This window comes from Felis catus, chromosome C1, assembly GCF_018350175.1.
Source record: "Felis catus isolate Fca126 chromosome C1, F.catus_Fca126_mat1.0, whole genome shotgun sequence".
Lineage (NCBI taxonomy): Eukaryota > Metazoa > Chordata > Mammalia > Carnivora > Felidae > Felis > Felis catus.
In genome coordinates, this window is record NC_058375.1 from 50,590,001 (window position 1) to 50,614,286 (window position 24,286).

A 24,286-nucleotide genomic window follows, 5' to 3' on the forward strand; every position below is an offset into this window, starting at 1 on the left:
TGTTTTGTTTTAGATTACTGGACAAGTTCTCAACAATATATATATGGAAACCTTTTTTTTTTTTAATGTTTATTTGAGAGAGAGAGAGAGAGAGAGAGAGAGAGAGAGAGAGAGAGAGCGCGCGCATGAGCAAGGGAGGGGCAGAGAGAGAGGAAGACACAAAATCTGAATCAGGCTCCAGGCTCTGAGCTGTCAGCACAGAGCCCAATGCGGGGCTCAAACCCGTGAACTGTGAGATCATGACCTGAGTTGAAGTCGGATGCTTAACTGACTGAGCCACCTAGGCGCCCCTGGAAACATTTTTCTATAAGGAAACCTTTTGTTTTTGGGGAATCCTGAGTTTTATACTCTACGAGTTAGACAAATGTAAAATATCTGTGTGATTATCTCCTATTTTCTAGTCAGCCATGCCCCATAATTCCACATATTCTCAGATTATTTACAAAAAGCAATTAGGACAGATCAGGTATTTCCTGACATTTAAAAACATGGGCTATTACCTATTAAAAATCTTTAGAGGGTTTGAGAGGGGGTTTGGTTATCAAGCTGGCTATCCCTCCCTGAAGGAGGGAGCCACAGGCTTACTGTTAACCCTTTCCCTCCCATTGTCATTTCAATACATTCAGACCTACTTTATTATTGTAATGATGGACTACTTTTTTTTTTAGAAGTAGTACTTTTTAATTTTTTTCTTTTACATTTATTTATTTTTGACAGAGACAGAGTACAAGCAGGGGGAGGGGCAGAGAGAGAATGAGACACAGAATCTGAGGTTCCAGGCTCTGAGCTGTCAGCACAGAGCCTGATGTGGGGCTCAAACTCACAGACTGTGAGATCATGACCTGAGCCAAAGTTGGACGCTTAACCAACTGAGCCACCCAGGCACCCCATGACTGACTACTTTTGATAGTTTAATTTTTCCAAGAGTTTTGTTCTTAAAAACAATGAAGTAAATATTCTTGTACACACATCTGTGTGCCCGTCTGCAAGAATTTCTTTAAGAGAGACCCTCAGAGGTAGATATTCTGGGTAAAAGAGAATGCAAATTTAATATATTGATAGCTATTGCTAAGTTGCTCTCCTAAAAGGTTGTGCAAATTTATATTCCCGCCTGTTTTTCCATGACATCTATGCTACATGCGGTTATTCATTTAAAAAAATTGCCAACTTGACAGTAAAAAATAGCATCTCATAGTTTTAGCTTGCATTCTTTATTTCAGAGTGGTTGATGTATTAATGACCACAAAGCTGCTCTTGTCAATCCTCTTGGGCCTTAGGCTGCTATAGAAAAGGACAGTGCCATTGTAACTGTCTTTTGTTACTCAGTTACCTGTCAATGGGTAGTTGTAAAGGTTGCACAATTGAGATGCTGAGCTCATTGGTAGCGTTTCTGTGATGCTCTTATTCAGCAATTCTTTCTCACTGAATCCAGTGAACGTTTGGATGGAATACGTGGACCTTTTATCAGTGCAGATGGCATCCCTTACTGGCTTTTAATATGCTTTCTTCTTAGTGACCTTGAATTAGAAGATAAAGACCTCATTCAGCAACTGTATCCAGAGTTGATGTAGGAAAATTTGGACTATATAATACTCCTGTTTCTCTGATGATTTATTACCATCTAGTGTACGATTAGGTTAAGTGACTGCTCTGAGAGTGCCATTTTGGTCAGAGCAGAGGGTTTGCTAGCATTTTGAGTTGTTACATTTCAGTTGAGTTCCATTTTAGGCATTAAATTTATTTGAATAAATCACTGGAATTAAAAAAACAGAAAATGCCAGTATATTGGGTGGTTACCTTTTGGAGACTCAGATGCACTTGGATCCGGGATCATTTGTGCAGTTGGGGACTTTTTTCCCCCTAATCTCTCTAAAATCATCTTCATCTCTTAATTTAGATGTTCTTTTCCAGCCCAGGCTCCTTTTTACAAAATCAACTTTATTAAAGTATAATTTAGGGGCAACTGGGTGGCTCAGTTGGTTAAATGTCCGACTTCGTCTCAAGTCATGATCTCACTGTCTGTCGTCCGTGAGTTCAAGCCCCACGTCAGGCTCTGTGCTGACAGCTGAGAGCCTGGAGCCTGCTTGGGATTCTGTGTCTTCCTCTCTCTCTGCTCCTCCCCTACTCAAGCTCTGTGTGTGTGTCTGTGTGTGTCTGTCTCTGTCTCTCTCAAAAATAAACATTAAAAAAAATTAAAGTTAATTTACATACAATAAAATGTACTGATTTAAAGAATATAAGACAATGAATGCTGACAAATGTATGCATCTGTGTGAATAGTACCCCATTCAAAACTTAGAACATTTCCATTTCCCCCAAAAGCACCCTCAAATCCCTTCCCAGTCAGCTCCTTTCTACCCTGCCCAGGTAAACTAATTTATAGCTATAGATTGAACTTCATGTGAATGGGATCATACAGTCTGTAACCTTTTTTGTCTTGTTTCTTTCACTCAACATTTGAGGGATTTTTGAGAACAATCCGTGTTGTGTATATTCATAATTTTTTTTCCTTTTTATTTCCGAATATTCTGTTTATGTTCTATAACATGTACGCTCATCTGTTATTAGATGTTTGGGGTTTTGTAGTTTAGAGCTTTTATATATTTATAAAATATAAATAAAAATGCTATGAACATTTATTTATAAATTTATGTACATATATTTATAAATAAAAATGCTATGAACCTTCATATACAGCCCTTCTGTGAATTCATATTTTCATTTTTCTTGGGTAAGTATTTAAGAGTGGAAGTGCTGAGTCATACAGCAAGTGTATTTTTAACTTTATAAGAAACTACCAAGCAACTCTTCAAAGCGAATGTGCATTTTATGTTCTTACTAGTGACGTGTGAGAGTTCTGGTTGCGTCACATCTTTGTCAACAGTCAACAGATTGTCTGTTTTTCTTTCTAGTTTTAGCCATCTTAGCACCTCATTGTATTTTTTTAAAGTATTTTTTAATATTTATTTATTTATTTTGAGAGGAGGAGAGAATCCCAAGCAGGCTGTGTCTGTCAGCGTGGAGCCCATGAACTGTGAGATCATGATCTGAACTGAAATCAAGGGTTGGACACTTAACCAGCTAAGCCACCTAGGTGCCTCAAATTGTAGCTTTTTTTTTTTTTTTTTTGAATGTTTCTTTATTTTTGAGGGAGGGGAGGGGCAAAGAGAGACAGACAGACAGAGGATCTGAAGTGGCCTCTGTGCCGGTATCAGAGAGCGCGGCCCGGGGCTCCAACCCACAAAGTGTGAGATCCTGACCTGAGCCAAAGTCGGACACGTAACTGACAGAGCCACCTGGGGACCCCCCCCAAATTGTAGGTTTAATTTGAATTTCCTGAGTGAAGTCTTTTGATGAAGAACGTTCTTGATGTTTTCTTTAATTTTTTTACAGTACTATAGAAAAGTATATGCTAATTGAAATTCATCTTTTGTATTTTAAAATTTTCTTTAGGTTTCTTTAGAAGAGATTGAAGACAGTAATTCAAAATGCCTGAAAATCCTGCTCCAGGTATGCTAACTACACAGTTCTATCAGTGAATTAATGATTCAAACGATTCAAACGATGATGGGATTAACTTGTACTCTGGTTATCCTTCTTCAAACAAGATAAACTGCAGGTCCTACAAGTTCTTGATCGGCTGAAAATGAAACTGCAGGAGAAGGGGGACACATCGCAGAATGAGAAACTCTCTCTGTTTTATGAAACACTAAAGAGCCCTCTCTTCAATCAGATCCTTACACTTCAGCAGTCCATCAAGCAACTGAGAGGGCAAGTAAGTTACTCATGAGGGCTTTACATGTTGGTATGTTCAAGCCAGCAAAGAAAGAAAGAGACAGAGACAGACTTGTCTCTCGGTGCACTTAATTCAACAGGGAGACTGTACTGGGACCTGCAACCTACAGGTAGCACTGCACGAATAGTTTCAAATGTTTGCCTGTCTGGCTCAGTCCGTAAAGCATGCACTCTTGGTCTCAGGGTCCTACGTTCAAGCTGCACGTTGGGTGTAGAGCTTACTTAAAAAATATATACATTGATGATAAATTTTGTGTTTAGAATATAAGTTGTACTTATTTAAATATGTAAAGGTCAGATACCTTCAGACTTCCCAACATTTTCTTCAGAATATAAAATAGTGTTGAGCTTAAATATGTTTTCTTCATGAAGCCATTTTTTCTAGTGAGAAGTGATCATACCCTTATACCATATTACTTACACCTCCCAATTATCAAATATTTATCAAATAAATGTTAAATGTCATGGATTTTCCGATTAGAAAGGTCTCAGAAGCAGTATAACTGGTCTTTTACCTGTGTTTTCTCCACTACATACAGTATTGTACTCGGAGTCTTAGGGTTTCCACACACATGAGTGTTGAATAATAGATCACATGGCAGCACTTCCTAGAGTGATATCAATTAATAGTTTTAACTGTCCTCTTGGTTGCTGTTTTTTGGGGTCACGGAGGGCAAATTGATTTTAAATCATCTATTTTAGAAGGTGAGCTTGAAGAGTAGCTCTCCTATGGATTACATTTGGGCAGAGTTTTAATTTTTTTTTAATTTATTTTAGAGAGAGAGAGAGAGAGAGAGAGAGAGAGAACGAACAAATGAGGAAGGGGCAGAGAGAGAGGTAGATACAGAATCTGAAGCAGGCTCCAGCCTCTGAGCTGTCAGCACATAGCCTGATGCAGGGCTCAAACCCACCAACCGTGAGATCATGACCTGGGCTGAGGTCGGAGGCTTAACCAACTGAGCCACCCAGGTGCCCCTGGGCAGAATTTTAAATGTAATTGGAGATAATGTAGCAGAACATCGTTAAGTGAAAATTAAAAAAATCTGGGAAAAATGGTTTTTGCTAATAAACCAAAATGGCTGCCCACAAATATTTAGCAAGTGATTTTTCTTATAGCAAATTAAGGATTAAAGTCTGCACATATGTCTTTTTGTGAATTTCTTTCTCTGGATCAGATTTATACCATAATTTTAGAACTCCCCATGTTGATGCTTTGGTACTATAGTCCCTGGCCAGGGGATGAGTCCTATAGGGCAAGTGAATGCTATTAATAGCAATAGAAATTGGGAAGGGTTACTACAAATCTGTTGCTCTTATTGGACGAAGAGTGGAATTGACCAACCACTCCATCATAATAACTATCTTTTGTATTTATATAGTTTGCAGTTGTTATATGCATAATCGTTGTATGCATTCAACTGTAAAATCTGAAGTTTTTTGAGTGTTTTCATAGAGTTTTGGTGGATATTGACTTTTTTTTTTTCCCTATGTGGTCCTATTGACATTCGTTCTTGATGTTACCTTTATTCCGATGTGTTGGCACTCCTGTGTATATATATACATATATATATATATATATATATATATATATACACACACATATATATATATTTAAGTTTATTTATTTTGAGAGCACGAGAGCATGTACACAATGGGGAGGGCCAGAGGGAGTGAGAGAGAGAATCCCAAGCAGGCCCCAAGCTGTCTGTCAGTGCAGAGCCTGACATGGGGCTCGACCTTACAAATTGTGAGATCATGACCTGAGCCGAAATTAAGAGTCAGACACTGACTGAGCCACCCAGGCGCCCTTCAACCAGTGAGATTTTATTTTATTTCTCAATTTTTTTTAATGTTTATTTATTTTTGAGAGAGAGAGACACACACAGAGCGTGAGTGGGGGAGGCGCAGAGAGAGAGGGAGACACAGCATCTGAAGCAGTCTCCATCCAGGCTCTGAGCTGTCAGCACAGAGCCCAATGCAGGGCTTGAACCCACGAACCGTGAGATCATGACCTGAACTGAAGTCAGGTACTTAACCGACTGAGCCACCCAGGCACCTCTCAGCCAATGATATTTTAAAAATTAACTTCTATTATTCACCATAACTATAGGTTTCTTTCCCCTCCTCCCACTTTTTTTCTATACCATGTAAGTATAAACAGTACTCGTTTGCTGCTAATCTTGGTCAGGTTCCTTAACCTGTGAATCAGTTTTCATGTTCACAAAATGGAATAATATCTTTTAGGGCTATTGTAAGGATTAAATGAGATAATATGTAAGAGTCTGGTGTAGTACTTTGCTCATAGCAATCATTCATTAAATACTTTTACTGTTATTTTTGTTTCAATTACCTGTGGATCTTTTGTGGCCTTCTACATGGAAACGCAAAAGGGATCAGGTCTTACATGTTTATCTGACTGGTTGTACCTGTGTATAAGAAGTGTAATGAGCTGTTGTACATGCTGTTAACTTGGGGTGATGGTAGAAGGCAGGAAGCAACATATTTTAAACTATTAAATATTCTGTGCAATACTAAATAAAAAAATTTTTAACCTTACAAACGCACAGATTCATATATCTGTATCTTATTTCTTGTGTAAATATTTAATATGCAATTTATACATGTAATGGGGAAAATAGAATATTTAATAAGTAATTTCTTTTGTGTAGGTTTCTGTTAATGATTCTCTTGTTTTCTCTCCGACAGCTCAGCCACATACCCTCAGATTGTTCAGCCAACTTTGATTTTTCTAGGAAAGGTTTATTAGTGTTTACAGATGGTGCCATTACTAACGGGAATGCCCAAAGACCCTCTAATAACCTGACTGCCTCTGGGTTGTTTCCTTGGACTCCTAATCTGGGAAATGAAGACTTTAATTCAGTCATTCAACAGATGGCTCAGGTAAAGTTATATCTCGTCATGGGACTATTTTGCTATATTTTTCCTCTTATAGGTTAAAAAAGAAAACAATACTCTTTAAAAAAAAAACTCTTTGCCTTAAAATTAGTTTCTGTGTGGTTTGCTTGCATTTTTATATTGTTAGGAGAGATTGATACTATTTTTAACCTGTGTATTAGACATTTATTGACTTAAAATTACGTAAGGAAAATATCTGAGTGTGGCAAGGAGTTTTTAGACAATTCAGTTTGACATATCTCTGCACTTGAAAGGGATTCTTAGGATTTTGGTCATAGGAGGAAAATTGATGTCTACCAGAAGTGATGAAGCTCCTTTGAAGCTATTTTTAATTTTTTATCAAGACAGAATTAATGAGAGTTAGACCTAATATAATTTGGAAAATCTAGGGAAACATTTGAAGGAGTCATCCAGTTTTACCCCTTGTACTATTAAAAATTAAATAGTTGAGATTTTGGATGTGTTAATGTTTGTTTACCTCACCTTCTAATAAGTATCTTTAAAAAAAAAAATGAAACATGAGTTTTAGAGTTAAATAGAATCGGTTTAAGGTGTGATATTTAAATATTCTATACCTAATTCCTTTTTTGACTTTATAGCTCTATCCTATTAATTTGACTAATAATTAAAAAAAATTTCTTTTTTAATGTTTATTCTTAGGGGGAGAGAGAGAGAGAGCAAGCGAGCAAGCACATGAGCAGGGGAGGGGCAGAGAGAGGAAGATACAGAATCCTAAGCAGGCTCCAGGCTCTGAGATGTCAGCACAGCTGACGTGGGGCTCAAACTCAGGACCCATGAGATCATGACATGAGCCGAAGTCAGATGCTTAACTGACTGAGCCACCCAGGCGCCCCTAATGTAACGCTTTTGTTATGTGATTACATTTATGAAGTTCTCATGTCATAAATGTAGTTATTAACTAAAGCAATAAAATATGTGTTTGTTACAGGTTGAACCCATTTGAATGGTGGCCTTTCCATAATATTTTGAGTTAACCTAATAAAGTGGAATATTAATTCATCACAATAAAATTAAAAATTAGACCCTAAAAAATGTAGCTGGTTCTAACTTCGGCTGAACACTAGCACATTCTCGATATCTATTTTGCTTTCCTCATTGAAAAATGTATTTTTCATGGAAAGAATTTAGAGAAATTCAGTGTAAAAAGTAATCTAGAATTTACTGTGGAAAAAGATGTTTTTCTCGGGAATTTTCATCCAGCTTGGGCTTCATCTCATAACGTGAATGAAGTGTGAAAATACCTCTCCGATTCCCTGAGGTTGCAGAATACTGCACATTCCCTCTCGTGTTCTACTGAAAATAACCAAGTGAGAGCATTTCCAGAAATAATTTATTGCTGAAATTCTGAGATTTTTTGGATAGAGATGACTTAAGAGAAGCTGTTTTTTGTGTTATTCACAAAAATAGCAATTTTAGTTCTTTGGAAAGGGTATGGTGGTTAAATATACTTTATTGACTTTTCCTTTTTTTTTTTTTTTTTTAATCCCCCTTCATTAGGGTCGCCAAATTGAATATATCGAGATAGAACGACCTTCAACTGGAGGCCTGGGATTCAGTGTGGTGGCCCTTAGAAGCCAAAATCTGGGAGAAGTTGATATCTTTGTGAAGGAGGTGCAGCCGGGGAGTATAGCAGACAGGTGAGGAGGGCGTTCCCTCTGTGTTTTGCTAATTTTTTTCTGATAATTCTGAAAATGTTATTATAAAGCAAATAAGAAACTAGTAATGAAAACAGTTAACGGTAGCAGCTAACACTTGCTCTCTTCCTATGCATTCGTCAGGCCTTTTGCAGATATTCTCCCATGTACTTGTGGCAGCGATCCAGCTGGTAGTATCATTGCCCTGTTTTATAGATGAGAAAGCTGGGTTTCAGAGAGGTTCAGCACTTTACCTGCAATCACAGAGCTGTTGGCCCTGGAACCACGAGCCATGATAGGATTCCAAGACAGCCGGACTCCAAAGCTAGTGCTCTATTCCACCACATTCTCCTCACAGTTGAACATGGCATTTTAGCTATGTCTGATCAGTAAGATGGAAATACTGAAATTTGCATCTTAAGATTGTAACAGCTGTTTTGGTGGTCATGTCACACTGTTGATTATTTCTCTTATCAATTAAAAGCTTCCTCAAATCTATGTGATTCCCCCTATTGTACTATTTTATTAAAATAAATTTTTTTTAATGTTTATTTACTTTTTGAGAGAGAGAGAGTGAGAGAGAGAGAAACAGAGAAACAGAGCGTGAGCAGGGGAGGGGCAGAGAGAGAATGAGACAGATTCCAGAGCAAGCTCCAGGCTCTGAGCTGTTAGCACAGAGCCTGACGTGGGGCTCGAACTACAAACTGTGAGTTCATGACCTGAGCTGAAGTCAGATGCTTGACTGACTGAGCCACCCAGGTTCCCCTTATTATTATTATTATTGTTATTATTGTTTGTTTTGTTTTATTTATTATTTTTAAAAATTTGCATCAAAGTTAGCATATAGTGCAACAATGATTTCAGGAGTAGATTCCTTAATGCCCCTTACCCATTAAGCCCATCTCCTCTCCCTCAACCCCTCCAGTAACCCTCTGTTCTCCATATTTGAGTCTCTTATGTTTTGTCCCCGTCCCTGTTTTTATATTATTTTTGCTTCCCTTCCCTTATGTTCATCTGTTCTGTCATAAAGTCCTCATATGAGTGAAGTCATATGATACTTGTCTTTCTCTGACTAATTTTGCTTAGCATAATATCCTCTAGTTCTATCCACGTAGTTGCAAATGGCAAGATTTCATTCTTTTTGATTGCTGAATATATATATTTTTTTGTTATTTTTAACAGGTATGTGCAAGCCTTGTATTTTGTTTCTATATGATTCAGGTCCTTTGCTATTCATTTAACGAGTACAATGTTATTCATCACAGTTCTACTGCCTGTTAGAGTAATGACAACAGTACTGGTACTATTATAAAAAAAATTCTCAGCCAATAATACATTTTTGAATTCACATTCTGCATTCAAGGGGTATGAGTTCTAGTCTCTCTAACTGAAAGTTCAGAAATAATGGATTTCAATGACTTTGCAGCTTTTCTTCTGCCATTTCATGCAACATTTCCTCAAGTATTTTCTGAGGAACCTTAGCAATGGTTAGATATATTTGAGAAATTCTATCCTGTTCTTGGAGATAGGGTATACATAGTTAGGGTAACCATATAATTTATTGTCCATGTTGGGAGAGTTTTGGGACTGAGAGGGTATGCAGTTAGTGACACTGAGCCAGCAGGTATACAGTAAGACTATTCTGACAAACCTAAGACAATCCCGGGTGAGCCTGGGCCTTAGGTCACTTACCATTAGTTTACCATAGGCTTTGAAGTCCCTGGACAAAAAGCCTATTTAACTTTGATTGACCCAACTTTTATTTTTATTTTTTTTAAATTAAAAATTATTGGGATATAATTCACATAATATAAGTGTCACTGTTCTAAAATGTACAGTTCACTAGTGTTTAGTGTATCTTCAATGTTATGCAAACTTTTTGTGGTCAGTCCTGTGTCTGAGTTGCTCTGTATGAAGTCTGTAATTACAGAGTGAGGTGAGCATTTCCAAAAAGTGGAATTTGATGTGTCAGCATGTAAACAACCTTTACCAAGACTAAGTGGTCAGGTGACTTCCCAGAGACCACAGTGCTTGGTGGAAAACTTGAGACAGTGGGGTCTGCGAAGAGGAGAAGGTGTTAGAAGAATAAAGAGACTGTCTTGACAGTAGTCCTATGGAGAGATGGAACACAGCTCCTATTCTTGGAGTGAGGCTGCTGTGTATCTGGTGTAGGAATTTAGTGCAAGACAGTATGAGAAGAGACTGGAGAGAGGTGGGGGTCAGTTATTCATGACTTTCTAGTCATGTGAAATGTATTCACGATCAGTTCTTCCTTTCTCCTGAGGATTTTCCACATAGAACTGTGCTATTTTAGGATCTTACCTAAGACCTACCTGTGCTATTTTGACTCTCAAAGTAATGGGAATCCATTATTTTCAAATGTTGCAATGGAGAGACCAGAATTGGTCTCCCCTTGAGTGAAAAATATGAATTCAATATATACAAACAGTATGGAGGAGTTAAATTATAGTAGCAGGAAAACTAATTCTGTTCAACTTTAAAATGCATCAAAATCATATTTTCCAGGAGATTTCACTTCTCTACAACCTGTTTATCTGGGGTTGAGTGTATATTCCCTGAGTAGTTACTAACTGGAAAGAAACGCAGTGTCTTGGCAGTCTATTGGGTAGGGGGAAGGTAGATTAATATAGGTTGATTTCCAGAAAATAGAAGATTTGAATGTGAGTAAATTAAGAACTTACACAAAATCAGTTACATCAGGGTTGAAAGGACTCAAGAGTATCCATTCATTTGGGATTAATTAAGAAATTTTCCTTAACGAACAAACTGTGAATAGGAATTTAGATGAAGAAGTCAGAAAGGAGGACATTGGAGATGGGAAAATGGAAGTGATTTCTGGTATCGTCCTATAGTGGTCACATTTTAAAATAAATGTTTCTTTTGGACTTGGGAAAGGTTCACAAGCAACATTCTCAATTTAATATATGTATATTTCAAAATTATGAAAGTAATACATATATATAATAGAAAATTATAGAATAATAAACTATTTTCCCCTCCCCCAAACATCTAGGACTTTGACTACCCTGAGACAACTAGGAAATACCTTAGAATGTTTTCTTTTTATAAAGACAAGGTCATGGAGCATATACAATTTTTAATCTTATTTTTATCTCTTAACACAAGCCTTTCCTAATATTAATAAAAGGACATATACAACATTTTTTTAAAAGTTTATTCTGAGAGAGAGAGAGAACACAGCAGAGAGAGAGGGAGAGAAAGACAGAGAACACCAAACAGGCTCTGCACTGTCAGCACAGAACCTGACTTGGGGCTCGAACTCATGAACTGTGAGGTCATGACCTGAGCCAAAACCAAGAGTCAGACGCTCAGCCAACTGAGCCACCCAGTCACTCCTATATAAGCAACATTTTTAATGGTACCTGATTTATCATGAGAGCCGTCCACAATTTCGACATCAAAAATAGATATTTCAATATCTAACTTGCTAGTTTCGTTTTTTTAAGTTTTTATTTATTTAGTAATCTCTACACCCAACATGGGGCTCAAACTCACAACCCTGAGACCAAGAATTGCATGCTCCTCTGATCTTGCTAGTTTCACAGGAGAATCTAAAACATGAGTGTCCTCAGAAAACTTAGAATTTTAAAGGATTTACCTAGCTCTGTCTACAGCATATTTAATACAAATGCATACTCAGTGAGTGGTAAATGAGTGGTTTAGATCATTGTGATAATGAGGTAAGTGATGGGGAGGGTGGGGGAGAGAGAGAAAGAGACAGACAGACAGACAGACAGACAGCTGGATCACGGAAGGTGGATTGATTTTGGCCAAGCAAGTCAGAGGACAGTAAAGATGCAGGAAACCATCTACATGAGAGTGGGAAATGCCAGGCGTGTTTGAGTGGGGAAGAATAGATCAGAATAGTTGGAAAAGGGGTTTATGCAGGAAGGAAGCCAAGTTGGAAGGAGTGCTTGGGGACCAAATGTACAGGCCTTTGAATACAAACCAAGTTTATACTGTGTCCTTGAGCTCAGAAGTTACCAAATTCTGCCTGAGTACTTTTAAGAGGTGATTGTGAGGAGTAAATGAGATCATGCTTGTGAAGCATCTTGTGCAGTACCTGGCTAAATGACAAGTGCTTAGTAAATATTAACTGTAATAGAGGTGTTTTTTTCTTAAGATTCGCTAAATTCTTTTTTTTTGTTGTTTATTTAAACATAAAAAAGAGACAGAGCGTGAGAAGGGGAGGGGCAGAGAGAGAGGGAGACACAGTATCTGAAGCAGGCTCCAGGCTCCGAGCTGTTGGCACAGAGCCCAACGCAGGGCTTGAACCCACGAACCACAAGGCTATGACCTGAGCCAAAGTCAGACATTCGATCGACTAAGCCTCCCAGGCGCCCCAGGTTTTGCTAAATTCTTTTAAAAACAGTTCTTTTTTTTTGTTTTGTTTTGTTTTGTTTTGTTTTGTTTTCCTTTTACCTTGGTTAGCAGTTGGGCAGTTGGTGATTGGGACAGAAAAGGGCTTAGATAACAGATTTAGAAGTAATGTCTGCTGATTTTCAAGGAGAGTGGGGCCTAATTATTGACAAGTGTCAGAAAAGCAAGGGACGATGGAGATAGGATGACTCTGCTAGAGAGGAAGTTATTGGTGAATTTGAGGATATAGTTACCCCAGTGTGATATATGTTGAAGTCAGATTGGAAGGGGTTCAGAAGGATACAGTTCTTGCAATAATGGGGGCAGTGTTTTACTTGCAAAACTTGGTAGTGGGGCTCCATACATTGCTTTTGCTTATTTTTCTAGCCAAATGTTTCTTTCTATCTATCTATCTATCATCTCCCTCTCCCTCTCCCTCTCCCTCTCCCTCCCTCCCCCCCCTCTCTCTCTCTCTCCCTCTCTCTCTCTCTCTCTCTCTCTCTCCCTCTCTCTCTCCCTCTCTCTCTCTCTCTCTCCACACTCAAAGTGGGGCTTGAACTAAGGACTCTGACATCAAGAGTTGCATGCTGTATCAACTGAGCCAGCCAGGCACCGCCCCCCCCCCCACTCCAAATGGTTTTTAAAGTGTGTGTGTGTGTGGGGGGGGGTGTATGTGTGTGTGGGTGCACACACACACGCATACATCCATACATGTGCATGCACACATGTTCAGGGATGCACCACTTAATTGGTTAATTAGCTAATAAGTGCTTTGCTGAAAAGCACTCTGAAGAGCTCTGTTATATAATTATTTGAGTAATTGTACTAAGTGAAATAGTGCCATAAGAAATAAACTGCTTCACCTGAATAGATTTTTTTTTAATGATGCTATTATATTACAACAAAATTTTCTTATTAAGGGATCAAAGATTAAGGGAAAATGACCAAATATTGGCTATTAATCACACACCGCTGGATCAGAACGTTTCCCATCAGCAAGCAATTGCATTATTGCAACAAACCACTGGATCTTTGCGTCTGGTCGTGGCCAGGGAACCAGGCCACATGAAGAGCAGTACGTCCACCAGTCTAACTGATACAACTGTGCTGGAAACAGTGAGTTGCAAACTTGGAAAAATAACTCAATTTTGAATTATGCCACTGATTTTAATAAGTGTAAAGACATTTAGAAGGTGTCATTTTACTTGTCATACTTTGAGAAAGATCATCTCTAAATATAGCATTAGCATATTAAACAAGATATTCTGTTTTTTCAACATCCTATGATTCTCCTCATTTAAGATTATCAGTTAACATAGAGGATGAATTGTAGTATTATGTTTAACTTATTTGGTGAGGGAAAGAGTCTTGTGTTCCTTGGTGCTGTAGGGAGTTCCTTAATTAAGCTGAGAGTTTTATTAGAGATTTACTATTAAGTATCTTAAGTAAGATTTAGTTATTTTATTCCAAAAATATTGAAAATTATTATTGAAAAAAATTTTTGTAAGTTAGATGGGATGTTTATGATTAGATTATTTATACCGCAGAATTACAGAAGTTTTCCTTTTCACGTAAGCATGTCTACTGAACAATTTAAAAGAATAAAAGTAAAAGTCTCTTGGAAATCTTTAAACTTGGTTTATAACATTTTACGGATTTTGGCCTCCATCTTCAGAATGCAGGCTAATAAATCTTATTTTCTTATAACACTAAGTGCTAGCTGATTAATTTTCATTCACTGGGACAAAAGAAAAAATAGACTATCTGGGTACAGGACAAGGTCACAACACAAATTAATGTGTAGACATTTTCCCTCTTGCAATCAGTGATATTAATACAGCACAATTTACATAATAAATAGAATGTACAAAGTGGGAAAATGCTTTGCACAGTGGGTAAGAACAAGGGCGCCGGAGCCAGGCTAAGGTGGGTTCGAGTCCAGTTCTTCCACTTTCTAGCTGTGTCCTATCAGGCAGGTTCCTTGACTCCCCCACACCTCAGTTTCTTCTTTTACTTGGAACTAGGAACAGCATCCACTTCACAGAGAGATTAAATGTGCAGATTAAATGAGAATGCGTGTGAAGAGCTAAGCATGGTGCTTGGTACAGAATTTACACTCTATGAGTATTGGTTGTGATCATTAATTTAGGTGTATTTTAGCAAATCTTTTTACTCCGCAGATACTAGGTAGTGTTCTAGATGTGAATTTATTAAGTGTCCCAATATTCCTGATCATTTAAAAAAAAAAGTTTTTTTGAAAGTTTATCTTTATTTTTGAGGCAGAAAAAGAGCATGAGCAGGGGAGGGGCAGAGAGAGAGAGGGAGACACAGAATCCGAAGCAGGCTCCAGGCTCTGAGCTGTCAGCACAGCTGATGTGGGGCTTGAACTCATGGACCATGAGATCATGACCTGAGCTGAAGTCGGAAGCTCAACCAACTGAGCCACCCATGCGCCCCAATCCAATCTTGTTCTAAAATGTTTTGTTTTATTTTCAGGGAGAGAGAGCATGTGCTGGGGGAGGGACAGAGAGAGAGAGAGAGAGAGAGACACAGAGAATCCCAAGCAGTCTCTGTGCTGCCAGCACAGAGCCCAATACGAGGCTCAGTCTCATGAACCTTGTGACTTGAGCCGAAATCAAGAGTCAGCCACCCAACCAACTGAGCCACCCAGGTTCCCCAACTAAATCCAATCTTTTGACCACATCTTTGACTCATTCTGTTACCTGGTCCATTTTTGCTCTTACATTTCCCTTTTGCTTCAATGTATTTTTTCTCCATAGTGCAATTAAAATGCTACCTTTTTCTTGAAGGTTTCTGTAATTCTTCCTTGGATTTGACCTCCTGTCTCTGCCTCCCCTATCTTTCCCCTGCCAACCTTTATAATATTTGAGGTTCTCTTTCAGTTCAGGTAGACATATATTTATTGGTTCCTCCTGTGGGCTGGGCATTGTTCTAGATATTGGGTATAGACTAGAGAATGAGACATGTCTCTGTCCTCTTAGAGCTACATGTCTCTATCCTGTTAGATTCGATATTCTTTCCCATTTTAATTATTTGTGTTTTAGATTATCTCTCTACTGGATTATAAGATTCTCAAGAGCAGGGACCATATGATCATCTTTATCTCCTAGCCTTTAGAGAGTTGCCTTAATTACTCGTATGAATGTTCAGTTTGTGATATATCTGTTACTTCAGTAATTATCGGGAAGCTAAGCATCTATGTCTCGCTAACACTGTGGCTTTTATTTGCTATTAATTTGTAGGTTCATTGGGGCCATATTGAAGATGTTGAGCTCATTAATGATGGCTCTGGATTAGGTTTTGGAATAGTTGGAGGAAAATCGAGTGGTGTGGTTGTGAGGACAGTAGTTCCTGGAGGATTAGCGGATCGAGTAAGTTGACTTGTTTATTTTCGCTTTGGTATTATACAGTTTAAAATGTATGGTTTGAAATGTAATTTTATAGCATGGGTTACTAGGATATATGATTCCATAAATAGAAATGAAGTGTTGCTAAAAATGTTTATCCCCCTCCCCCCCATAAATGTTAATACACACTCAACTTGGCTTTAAACAGTTCCTAAGTCAGCTTTCTTTTTTTGGTGGAGGGGGAGGTTCTGTTGTTGACAGTCTTCCTGATTCCATCAGAGAACAGTATTTTTGTTGAAGAATTGTTAATAGGTGTTGTATTTTGAATATTTGTATTCTCTCCCAGCGTATCTTTCAGGGGCCTAAATGTTAAACTCAGAAGGTACAGTGATTATAAACATTTGTCCAAATATTGTGTGTGGTAAATTTTACTTGATTATGATTTTCTGGCATCATAAGTCAAATGACTACACTTCATTATTTAGCAGTTTTTAAACTGAAAGTGAGCCTTTTTTTTTTTTTAAAGTAGGCTCTTTGCCCAACGTAGGCCTTGAACTCACAACCCCAAGATTAAGAGTCATCTGTTCCACTGACTGAGCCAGTCAGGTGTCCCTGAAAGTGGGCCATTTTAAAACTTATTAACTATTTCTGCTTAGTTTTACATTGAAGAAAATGTTATACATTACATTCAGTTTTTAGAATGTACTCTAGAAATTTGGTTATGACACCACTTAATAATGAGCCCATAGTATGTAGACTGTGATAATCAGTATAGTATGTAAATTTCACTGATTGATATTCAGTTACCTATACATTTATCCCTTCTAATAAGTAAAGAGGAACCTACTACGCAAATACAGCTTTGAGGCAATTTCCTTAGCGCTCCATTTCTATTCAAGGTTCTTCTCCCTTCCACAGTATTTAGAGAAGCAGCTCTCAGGGTTTATTCTGTGGGGGTCCCTGAGACTCTTGAAGGGGATCCGTGGGATCAAGACAGGCAAATGGCACCAAACCGTGCCAGTGGTCACTGCAATCTTCTCCACTGTGTGGTTGCAATGAAAAAGAAAAAAAAAAAGTCTTACTACAGGAAGTGCAACAAAGAGTATTGTTTTTTAGTCAATTTTGACATTGAAGTGCATGTGTGACAAAACAGCACTCCTGTCACATACTGAATTTGGATGGTGGTTTTGAGACAAATATTTGTGAGACAAACTAGCTGCTTTTTTATACAGAAAACACTAACGATTTTTAAAATTCTTAAGTTTTGTGCTCTCATTCAAAATAATTTTTTTTTAAATGTTTAATGTTTATTTTAATTTTTGAGAGAGAGAATGTGAGCAGGGGAGGGACAGAGAGAGAGGGAGACACAGAATCCAAAGCAGGCTTTGTCAGCACAGAGCCCCATGTGGGGCTTGAACCCACAAACCATGAGATCATGACCTGGGCCGAAGTCAGATGCTTAACCGACTGAGCCACCCAGGTGCCCCTCAGTCAAAAATCTTTTTTGCAATATGGTGATATACAGTGTTAGTTTCAGCTGTACATGATTCGATGTTTGTTAATACCGTGAAATGATCACCAGTCATCTAGTTAACCTCCATCACCACACATATTACAGTTTTTTTTTCTTGTGATGAGAACTTTTAAGATCTACTCTTAGCAACTTTCATATATACAGTACAGTACTGTTAACTACAGTCACCATCCTGTACGTTATATCCCAGTGACTTACTTATTTTATAACTGGAGGTTTGTAACTTTTGACCAGTTTCATACATTTTGCCCACCTACGCCCTCCCTCCCCCCCCCCTTTCTGGCAACCACAAATCAGAAAAATCATTTTTATTTTTGAAAAAATAATTGAAGGAAAAATTATGGTTATTCAGATTTGGGAACTTGGCAGACATTTCTTTGAAAATGGATGAAGGAAGCTTGTCACTTCAAGAAAAATGACTGACATTTGTTGGTGATGATAAAATTTGAACTTTCAAGCAAAAGTTAGAACTCTGGAAAAGTTGTGTCTTACCAGGAGTTGAAATTTCCCCATATTTAGACTTTTCTGATTATATTATTGCTGATATTAATACGATTTTTAAAATATTATATAATGAAATATGTCAACATTTGGAACATCTGCATGAGTCTGTAGATCAATATTTTCTGAAGACCAACGTGTGATAGGACAATGTATAGGTGAAAGGTCCATTCAGAATTCAAAATTGAGTAATAGATTTTAATGAATCAGTATTTGAAAGTTTGTTGGTGTAGTTGCAGATGCTACATTGCCACTGAGCTTTAAGAAACTACAACTTGTCAAATTTTGGTGTGTTATCAAAGAATGGGCCTGAAGAGCTATTAAATACTATTAAATACGTGTTCTAACCATGTATTTTATGGAGGCCAGATTTTCTTTATGTACTTCAGCCAAGCAACATATTGCAACATATTGAATGCTAAAGCAGATGTGAAAATCCAGTTGTCTTCTTTTAAGCCAGATATTAAAGAGATTTCCAAAAATATTTAAAACTACCACTCTTCTCACCATTTTGTTTTAGAAAATATAGCTTTTATTTTCAAACTAAAAAGTGTATACATCAATAGATAAAATATATATTAATATATTACACGTATTAAATATTTTAAGGATTTCTCTTTTTGTTTGTTTGTTTTTTTTAATATTTATTTTTGAGAGAGAGAAAGACAGAGTGCAAGCAGGGGAGGGACAGAGAGGGAAACACAGAAGCAGGCTTCAGGTTCTGAGCTGTCAGCACAGAGCCTAAAGCAGGGCTTGAACCCACAAAGTGAGATCATGACCTGAACTGAAGTTGGATGCTTAACTGACTGAGCCACCCAGATACCCCTTCTCTGCTATTTTCTAATTCAGTAGATATCAACAAAAAGAACCACATAAATAAAAGTGCTTTGAGAGTCTCAGTAATTTTTGAGATATAATTGACACATAATAAACTACACATATGCAAAGTATACAGTTTAATAAATTTGATGGGGTGCTTCGGTGGCTCAGTCAGTTGAGCCTCTGACTCTTGATTTCGCCTCAGGTCATGATCCCAGGGGCGTGGGATCGAGCCTCATGTCAGGCTCTACACTGAGTGTGGACCCTGCTTGAGATTCTCTTTCCCTCTGCCCTCTCTCTCTCTCTCAAATAAAAAATAATAATTTTTAAAAGGTTTTGTTTTTTTTAATGTTTATTTTTGAGAGAGAGCACGAGCAGGGGAGGGGCAAAGAGAGAGGGGGGACAGAGGATCTGAAGCAGGCTTTGTGCTGATAGGGGCTTGAACTCACCAATTGTGAGATCATGACAGAAGCTTAACCGACTGAGCCACCCAGGTGCCCCCACCCCCAAATAATAATAATTAAAAAAACTAAATTTGAAATATGTTTACTGGCAAGTTTAAAGTGTGTAGGGCAGTCCAGCAGGCTGGAAACTCAGGCAGGAGTTGATGTCATGGTCTGGACTTGGAAATTTGTAGGGTCAGTTAGTAAGATTTCTTAGGAAACTCAGGCAGGATTTCTGTTAGAGTCTTAAGGCAGAATTCCTTTTTCTCTAGGAAATCTGTTTCTGCTCTTAAAGTCTTCAACTGATTTGATGGTGCAACCCTCCCCCCTTGTTATCAAGAGTAATGTTCTTAAAGTCAGCCAGTTATAGATATTAATCATATCTGCAAAATACTTTCACAGTAACATCTAGATTAGTGTTTCACCAAAAAAAAAACTAGGTACCATCGCCTAGCCAAGGTGATACATAAAATTTAACCATCATACCATCTGTTTCTTCAAGAAAATGAACATATCCATCACCCACAGAAGTTTCCTGTGCTTCTTTGTAATCCCCATTTCTGCATCCTTAATAATTTTTAAGAGTGTGAAGTGTTTCTGAGACCAAAAGGGTTGAAAATGGTCATTTTATGAGCCTTCAAAACACATTTGGGGCAGAAAACATATTCTTTAAGGGTTTTTGGAAATTTTTTGTAACCTGGAAAAGGATGAAGTATTGTGGAATATTTTGATATCTTTTTCCACATTTCCTCCCCAACACCCCCCCCCCCACTTTAGCAATTTTCATAGGCTTGTTTGCTGGAGTAGCATTTTTCAAGATGCAAAGTGGAGTAGTTACTGTGAAAAACAAAGGGTCAGATAAATTTAGAAAACACCAAGTTAAATAAAATCAAATAGACTTTTTTACTGTAAGAATTTTCTGAGCTTTTAATATCCTAATGTGCATTAAGAATTGTCACAAGGAGAATATGATGTGCAGTTTCCCAAATTAATCCCTTTGAGACACTGTTGGGAAAGGCCCAGGTCTGATATTTAGCCTTTACTGGAAGGGATTGTCACTATTTCAGGTCATTAGGGAGGGGGTTGTGGTATGCCCATCAGTCATGATGGAGAAGCAAGTGTTTATTTATACCAGACATTGTTATCTACCTAATATATATTATTCTCATGTAATCTTTGAAACAGTCATAAATTTTATTTTCAAATTATAGATTTGAAAGCTGTTAAGAAATTGCCCAAGGCTACTCAACTAGGAAATGACAAAGTCAGGATTGAGCCCACATCTATCTGACTCTGAAGCCTGTGTTTTACTGCTTAAATCTATTTATCTAAAGTTCATCCTAATGTTTTTCTTTTTCTGATGTATACTTGTCCAGAGTTGGTCTAAGCTTATCAGGAAATAGCCAGCTCTAGAAGCAACAGAACAATTGGCTTTTTCCTGTAGGGAATATGGTGAAGTCTGATCATAGGGGACAGAGACATCCCCTCTCTCCTCACCTCGGCTAATGGCAGATAAAATCTCTTCAACAGATTCTGTGTGTTGTTGCTAAGCCTTTACAAGTTTTTGCTCATGTAGCCTGAACATAGGTTTAAATTTTTTTTTTTAATGTTTATTTATTTATTTGAGAGAGATTGAGACACAAGCACGAACAGGGGAGGGCAGAGAGAGAGGGAGATACAGAATCTGAAGCAGGCTCCAGGCTCTGAGTGGTCAGCACAGAGCCCGATGCAGGGCTTGAACCCACAAGCTGTGAGATCATGACCTGAACCAAAGTCAGATGCTTAACCAACTGAGCCATCCAGGTGCCCCAGCCTGATTATAGCTTTAAAAGAATTAAAGGGAGTTATTGCCTTTAATTAAAATGTACTCCTGTTTTGAATACTAATGTTCACTCTTGACTATTGCAATCTTTGTGGTAAGGGAATACAGATGTCTTGGGTCATTAGTTTAAGTGTGATCAAGATTGATCATAAAGTGATACCTACGTTCAGCTAGTGGGGTTAATTAATATTACTTTCTTCAAAGAATATAAGATGAGATAATAGAAAGTTAGAAAAAGAAGTCCATATTATTTAAAAGATTTTTATGAAATAACTCTTTAGTGTTTCCTTTTGTGTGTACAGATAATACACAGTTAAAAGGTGGGTACAGTTGAGGGAGTGTGGCAAAAAAACACCTAACTGAGGTCACTGCAGCATAAAGGGTCATCAGAAAGCAATTGATCAGAAGCAATTGATGATTTGCTATAAGCAAGACATTAAGCTAAAGACTTTACATATAGTATTGAGTATAATGCCCACAACTCAGAGAGGGATTTATTCTCATTTTGCTTAAGAAGGATCTGAGATTTCGGTAGAATAAGTAACTGACGTTTGGTCATACAGCTTGATCGAAGTAGAGCCAGGATTTGAACTTGGGTGTGTCTGACTCCTAAGCTGGTCCTTGTCCTTCTGCTGTCTACTGCCTCTAATAGTATAAAGTAAATGAAAAAAACTATTGATTTATATGAGCTTTTTAAGAAACACTTACTGAGATTTAATTACAATGACCAATCATTTAATGTAATCAGGGCCAATTCCATGGATAGGAAAATTGTATTGTGTAAGGGGAGTTAAAGACCTACAATCTATGTTATAAATCTATAATCTATAATCTATAAACCTATAGACCTACCTATAAACCAACCTGTAATCCTCAGTCTCCAAAATTCACAGTACCTGAAACATACATCTTTTGAGAATTCCGTTCAGCTATGACAAAAGTTTCAAAAATTTTCAGCAGTTAGAACTTTTGTTTTTGTTTTTGTTTTGAATTAAAAATGGGTAGTGTAAAACTTCATTTTACATAAGTATCTTTCTTGTGGTCTGGAGAAATTCTAGGGAAATCAGGTACACTGAGTTTATCCTGTTTTCTCTAGAAGGTAACTATAGCAAAGCAACCTATTTAAAAGTTTTCACGAATTATTGACATTTTGGAGTTAGGCAATTATGAGTCACATTAGCTCTCCAGTAATCTTTCATACTAAGAAAGAATGTAACCAAGCAAGGATTGGAGGGTGGGTGTGTACTATGAGAAATTTTCAGCCTAGAATAAGTGAGGCTCAGCTTGAGGCCATTGAATAGTTGGTTATTCCCAAGAAATTTTGCTTTGAGTCTATAAACAGATATTTTCCTTATCCTTAAATATTTGATGAGGGCTGTGAGAATTTGAGTAGAATAGGATAGATATACTTAGATGTATTATCTTCCTTTAATTCCTTAAGGAAAAGAGTGTTTATTTTATAAAGTCGCTGTTTTCTGCCAGTGTTAGGTTGTCTTTTGATTAAAGACCAGTGATAGAATTGGCCTGGCATTGAAGCTAGTAATAATTTTATTTTCTGTTTTTAGTTTAAAAAAAAAACAAATTTATTTTATAGCTTTTATTTTAAAGCTTGAATTCCTTTAGGTATTCAAATATTTTTATTTTATTATAATATATTTAAAAGTTTTTAAATTTATTATTATTTTTTTAAGTAGGCTCCGTGTCCAATGTGGGGCTTGAACTCACAACCCTGAGATCAAGAGTCACATGCTCAGGGTGCCTGGGTGGCTCACTTGGTTAAATGTCTGGCTCTTGATTTTGGCTCAGGTCATGATCCCACAGTATGTGAGTTCAAGCACCACATAGGCTCTGCACTGACAGAGTGGAGCCTGCTTGGGATTCTCTGTCTCCCTCTCTCTCTGCCCTTCCCTGGCTTGTGCACAGGCTCTCTCTCTTTCTAAATGAACGAATGAATGTCACGTGCTTTACTGACTGAGCCAGCCAGGCACCCCTCATCTAGTCTGCCTATCAGAGAACTTAAGATGCAAAGTAATATATTTTTTTAGCCTATAATTGCTAACTTGGAATAAGTGATACTTTTAATGCTTTTACAATAATCTGTGGTACCCTATTACATCAGCTGTTATTATTATTATTTTTTTAATTTTTTTTCAACATTTATTTATTTTTGGGATAGAGAGAGACAGAGCATGAATGGGGGAGGGGCAGAGAGAGAGGGAGACACAGAATCGGAAACAGGCTCCAGGCTCTGAGCCATCAGCCCAGAGCCTGACGCGGGGCTCGAACTCACGGACTGCGAGATCGTGACCTGGCTGAAGTCGGACGCTTAGCCAACTGCGCCACCCAGGCGCCCCGATTTTTAATTTGATTTTGAGAGAGCGAGAGAATCCCATGCAGGCTCCAGGCTCTGCGCTAAGCCCGATGCGGGGTTCCTTCTCACGATTGTGAGATCATGACCTAAGCTGAGATCAAGAGTTGGACACTTAACTGACTGAGCCATCCAGGCACCTCTGCCCTCCCCCCCCTTTTTTTTTAAGTTTACTTATTTTTGAGAAAGAGAAAGTAGATCAGCTGTTTTAATTTTTGTGCCTTCCATACTATTTAGCCTATATGCATAATTATTTTTCTCTGTGAAAGAACCCATGGGTTAATAAATTTTTATACTTGAATGTTTGATTAGCATGCTCTGTGTATTTTTATTTTTAAAGTAATGTCCACACCAAATGTGGAGCTTGAACTCACAACCCCTAGATCAAGAGTCACACACTCCACTCACTGAGCCAGCCAGGCGCCCCAACACCCTGTCTTTGAATGTTAGCATAGCTATTTATTGGCTATCACTGATTTATGATTTCTGTTAAAAGAAAGGATTCTATGCCTTTTTTTTCCTTGCACAGTAGATAGGTTATGGAGGGAGAATGTTGATCAGAAAATATCAGTAAAATGTAATGCTTAGAGCTTCAGGACTTAAACAAGGTAGCTGTCATTTTGGTGTCTTTCCTATCAATCTGACTGATGATTGTTTTTGCGCT

At 37.7% G+C, this 24,286-nt stretch overlaps 1 protein-coding gene across 5 annotated transcripts in view; it reads left to right on the top strand.

Annotated features, from left to right (window-relative positions):
* Positions 1-24,286, top strand: part of PATJ (PATJ crumbs cell polarity complex component) — a 365,326-nt gene that overhangs the window by 11,363 nt on the left and 329,677 nt on the right. For all 5 annotated transcript variants that reach the window (XM_045035937.1, XM_023258767.2, XM_045035940.1 and 2 more), the window contains exons 2-7: positions 3,454-3,510; positions 3,609-3,775; positions 6,502-6,696; positions 8,230-8,369; positions 13,688-13,883; positions 16,031-16,159. In XM_045035937.1, the coding sequence (XP_044891872.1) occupies positions 3,489-3,510; positions 3,609-3,775; positions 6,502-6,696; positions 8,230-8,369; positions 13,688-13,883; positions 16,031-16,159 (849 nt within the window). In that variant the 5' untranslated portion in view covers positions 3,454-3,488. The remainder of the gene's footprint in view (positions 1-3,453; positions 3,511-3,608; positions 3,776-6,501; positions 6,697-8,229; positions 8,370-13,687; positions 13,884-16,030; positions 16,160-24,286) is intronic.